General features: G+C 38.1%; 1 protein-coding gene across 1 annotated transcript in view; it reads right to left on the reverse strand.

The window, feature by feature from the left end:
- Positions 1-4,990, reverse strand: part of LOC107699359 (bis(5'-adenosyl)-triphosphatase-like) — a 308,330-nt gene that overhangs the window by 49,796 nt on the left and 253,544 nt on the right. The window contains exon 6 of the mRNA XM_016500598.1: positions 3,855-3,923. Within this exon, the coding sequence (XP_016356084.1) occupies positions 3,855-3,923 (69 nt within the window). The remainder of the gene's footprint in view (positions 1-3,854; positions 3,924-4,990) is intronic.

Here is a 4,990-nt window from a genome sequence, read left to right on the forward strand (position 1 = left end):
AGTCTCTGCATTATCCTGTTTTCTCGTGCATTTATCTTAAGTAGATGACCAAACTTTTTGGGGGACATGAATGAATTAGTGTTATTGAAAACCTGCAATATTCGAGAAATCACACATTTGGAATGAACAACTTCTCTTGCAGTGACTGAAAGGGTCATCCCTTTGGCCTTCATCTGCAGCACTGTATATATATATATATATATATATATATAAAAAAATTTAATGAGATATTTGAAAAATAACACTTACAGATACCTCCTAGTTGTTGGTGTTAATCTGGCACCTGGTGCTAATTTCCTTAATTATGTGAAAAAACCCTATTTAACTGGCAACAGAATTCATCCAATTTTCACTGAGATTGCAAGATGGTAGGCCTCTCTAAGGTGACTGAAACCCTGCAACAGGAGGCGGTCCAGATGAAGGCCAAAGGGATGACCCTTTCAGTCACTGCAAGAGAAGTTGGTCATTCCAAATGTGTGATTTCTCAAATATTGCAGGTTTACAATAACACTTCATTCATTCATGTCCCCCAAAAAGGTTGGTTGTCCACTTAAGACAAATGCACGAGAAAAGAGGATAATGCAGAGACTCTCAATGGGGAATCGGTTCAACACTGCAGCTGGAATTGCTTGCCAGTTCAGTGTTGAACAGGGTAAGGATCTCTCTCGGCACGTTTAAGAGAAGTAGGACTGAAAACGCACTCTGCAGTGACCAAGCCTCTCATCAGCAGAAATAATCAAAAGGCTAGGCATACCTTTGCTGAGGAGCATGTTGTGTGCATAGAGGAGAACTGGTCCAAAGTTCACTTTAGTGATGAGAGCAAGTTTCATTTACTTCAGACCAATCAGAAACATTTTGTTCGGCATCAAACTGAGGAAAGACTGAAGCCCACGTGTGTGAAGAAGTCAGTGAAGGGTGGAGTGTCATGGTTTGGGGGATGTTTTCTGCAGCAGGAGTCGACCTCTTAGTCTTTTTAACCCATACGACTGAAGTTTACGTTGTTATCCACAGACACGTTCATTAATGCCTCATTCAAGAATGAATCATCCTTTTTGAGTCAAATCCAGTTCACAAAACTGGTCTCAATGAATTTTACATAACTGAATAACTCAATTAACTAGTTGCAGCTGTTAACAGCGTAAAATTATTAGAGAATAATTAAAAAAAATTGAATTGTTCCTCGCACAAAGCTAATTGATGACTTTCGAAAACTCAGAATATAGAGCACAAGTCAAATTTACTTATATGATTGCTGAATAGTGTTTTGTACCCATTTGGAAATGTGAAAGCTTCCGTTTTTATTCATTGTGAATGCATAAAAAGAGCGATCAGCACAACTCTCCAGAATTTAAAAGAAATAAAGTCAAGTTTGGAACGCTGTGAGTGTGTGTAAATAATGATAGAATTTTAGTTTTGGGTAAACTACCCCTTTAAGTGGTTTGAAAGGAGAATAAACTGCCTTCTGCTGCCATTAGATTGACTGACAAGAAAATTAAAAGAGAAAAATAAAATGAAGGCAATAAAGAAATAAAGGGAAGAAGTGAAGGGAAGAAAAATCGTAACAACACTAGTATGATAAGCAGTTATAGTCTTTTCTTTGGCAAGGTGACATCAGGTACATCAGACAGAGCAGGAGCAGAAAAGCTGCACTGAAGACTGTATCTTTCACACAGGAGCTGTCAGGCTCTTTATGACCACACCGCGGGAGTCTACTGTAGCATGTCACATTGTCTCAATGAAGTGACAAATAAAACCGCACGCTGGAGTCCCATTGTTAACCGTGCTGGATAAAACAACCCTAACTGTGATGGCTGAAGTCGTGGTGCTTTTGTTTGGGAAGAGGCCTGTGCAGAACTGAAGGAGTGGGAAGGTAAAAGGACTTAATGAAAGGCCTAAATGAAAACTGTCATCAAAGCATAGTTGTTAAAGCTGAAGGGTGCAGTTTCTGCAGAATTGCAAAAATAATATCTATTTTCCTGTATACTCCCCACATCTTCCTTTGGTGGGACAAATGGATAGCTCAGTGTAGCCTGTATTGAATTTGTTCCACAACATATTAGCAAAGAAAAATATTTCTATTAAAGGTTTACTCCACCCCAAAATGAAAATGTTGTCATTAATCACTTACCCCCATGTCGTTCCAAACCCGTAAAAGCTATTCAGCAGATATTCTCCAAAATGGCGATACGGTGATGCGGAGAGACACAGAGGAGACAAATTGTTGAATAAAGTAGTTATTTTTGTTTTCTTTGTGTACAAAAAGTATTCTCGTCGCTTCATAACGTTACGGTTGAACCACTGATGGCAGATGGACTATTCTGACGATGTCTTTCATACTTTTCTGGACCTTGACAGTGTAATTTACTTGGCAGTCAATGGGACAGTCACAAGCCTCCCGGTTTTCATCCAAAATATCTTAAATTGTGTTCCGAAGATGAACGAAGCTTTTTACGGGTTTGGAACGACATGTGGGTAAGTGATTAATGACAAAATTTTCATTTTGGGGTGGAGCATCCCTTTAAGTTGATCTTGTCCGCATGCAAAAACAACAGTGGCTAGTGTAGAGTCAAAAACCAATGATTCTGATGAGTCAGTTCTTGTGAGTGAATAAAATGCATAAAGTGTGTGTGACTGTTTGTCTCAAAGATTTAGTTTTCTTGCAGCAAAATTTAGGATCTGCTTTCCTTTTCTTGTTTGCAGTTAGACATATTCTTGACTAGATTCCCTCATAAATAGCAAGAGAAAAAGCCAAATGAAGTGCCATGTACTAGATAATTAGCTCAATTTACTTATAATTTCACACACAGCGCAAAATGAAATGTCCACAAAAAAAACTTTGGCTTGAAATGTGACATTACGACCCTTCATACTTCACAACGCCCACTCTCCTGCCACTTACAATTACTACAGCAAGAAACACGCCATGACAGGGACCTCCTTGAAAACATTTCTTCGCTAATCTTCAGTAGCAGTGGGATGCTAAAATCCCGTCGCCTCTTAAATAGGCTTTATGAGAGAGTAAATGCGTCTAGTTTAGCTTATAAAACATTTAACAGTGTAAGGTAAGGGGGGACAGCCCTCACTCATTATTTATAGGAAGACAAAAATGACTCAGAGGGGGAAAAAAAATCTCACTCATTTGCTTTACAGGACGCTGAAAATAATTACAGCAAAACTCCACAATAACCCTCATGACCACATGCAAATTAAAAACAAGCTAATTTATCATGCACCGGTCGAGCACTGTTGATGAGGCCCTTTTTCTCCAATGAGATTTGATGAGATTTCTCTCCAAGCACTTTTGGGAATTAAAAAAGCAAGGCTTATAAATAGGTTGAGTGGAATATTCATATGAACTCGCTGATATTCAGGCTAGCATTAGTAAGAACATACTTCAATTACATGTAAAATGTCACAGTAAAAAAAATAAAAAAAAATAAATAAAATAATTAAATAAATAAATAAAAAAGTAAACCTCTCAGAAGGATTATACTTTGATTGCATGCTACATATATGACTGTAATTTACTTCAATAAATCCAGACAGATATTTTGGTGTGAATTTGGAGGGGTCAACATAAGTACATTTTCAAATAACAAACATTACTGTTTGCCAAACAAGTTTATTTAATCAAATATACTAACTAATTAATAATTTATTTCATTTCGATTCATCAAAATATCTTCTTTTGTATCTCACAGAAAACAGAAACCATACATGTTTGGAGTGAGCTGTCCCTTTAAGAAACAATCTAAATTGTACTTGCATGATGACAGTATGTAGTTAATTGTAATGTCAGAATGTATGTGACAACATGTAGTACTTGAACTAGATGTACGACACTTGAACCTCACCTCATCATAGATGCTGTCGTTCTTATCGAAGTCTCCAGCCTTCCTCGGAAGCACGTGAACATGGACATGCTGTAATTACAAGAGGAACAGATGAACGGTTAATCGAAAAACTTTCATTCAGCAAAGCTGAGGTCACTGTCAGAGAAAGTAAGGACAGGTACGCTCTACCACCCTCCATATCACTTCCTTCATTACAACACAGTCTTCTGGCAGCATTTCAGTGTTAACTTCTCTGAAATCATGCAAGAGTTACTGTAAGTTCCAACAAGCGTGCATCCGTAAACCTCTAAGACGACTACTTTTTTTAGGCTTTTAAAACTTAAATTGACTTTGTTAGATGTCCTCGGTGAATTCCCTTCTGCTATATGCTGTCACAAACTTGGCCATCTGCACGGTTAGTTTGTAAAATTGTGCTTTCCTTGGGTGCACATTAGCAACGTAATTTGAGCCCCAGTAGAACATGCTCTGTTTTAATGAACAAAACATTTGGTTTTGTGTATACTGTGCCTACCCGACATATTTTCAGTATTTTCAATCCCCCCCTTTTTTTGGAGGGCTGGGTGCATTTTATTGGGCAATAATATGTATTAAAGTAATCTGGTACAACCAACAAAGTCAAGTAATGTAACCAATAAATTACATCATGGAAGGGACCCCTGCAGACCCTGTGCATCAAGATCAACAAGTCTCCTAAAATATCAGATAAGGTTAGTTAAGGTTAAAGGGTTAGTTCACCCAAAAATGAAAATTAGCCCATAAATTACTCACCCTCAAGTCATCCTAGGTGTATATGACTTTCTTCTTTCAGACGAATCCAGTCGGAGTTATATTAAAAAAATTGTCTTTGATCTTTCAAGCTGTTTCATGGCACTCAGTGGGTGTTGCATGCATCAGTCCAAAAGCACTTAATTAAAATGAGCCCATCCATTACAAAAAAAGTGTCTCACACGGCTCCGTGGGGTGAACAAAGGCCTTCTGTAGTGAATCGATGCGTTTTTGTAAGAAAAATATCCATATTCAAAACGTAATAATCACTTTAATCTAGCTTGCGCTCACTGTTGTAAACGGAAGCAGTTCCGGGCGGATGGCGTATGAGGTCAGTGCTGCGCATGCGCCGGTGAGTCTCGTGAAAACCA

Source organism: Sinocyclocheilus anshuiensis, unplaced genomic scaffold, assembly GCF_001515605.1.
Source record: "Sinocyclocheilus anshuiensis isolate Anshui unplaced genomic scaffold, SAMN03320099.WGS_v1.1 scaffold42, whole genome shotgun sequence".
Taxonomy (NCBI): Eukaryota; Metazoa; Chordata; class Actinopteri; order Cypriniformes; family Cyprinidae; genus Sinocyclocheilus; species Sinocyclocheilus anshuiensis.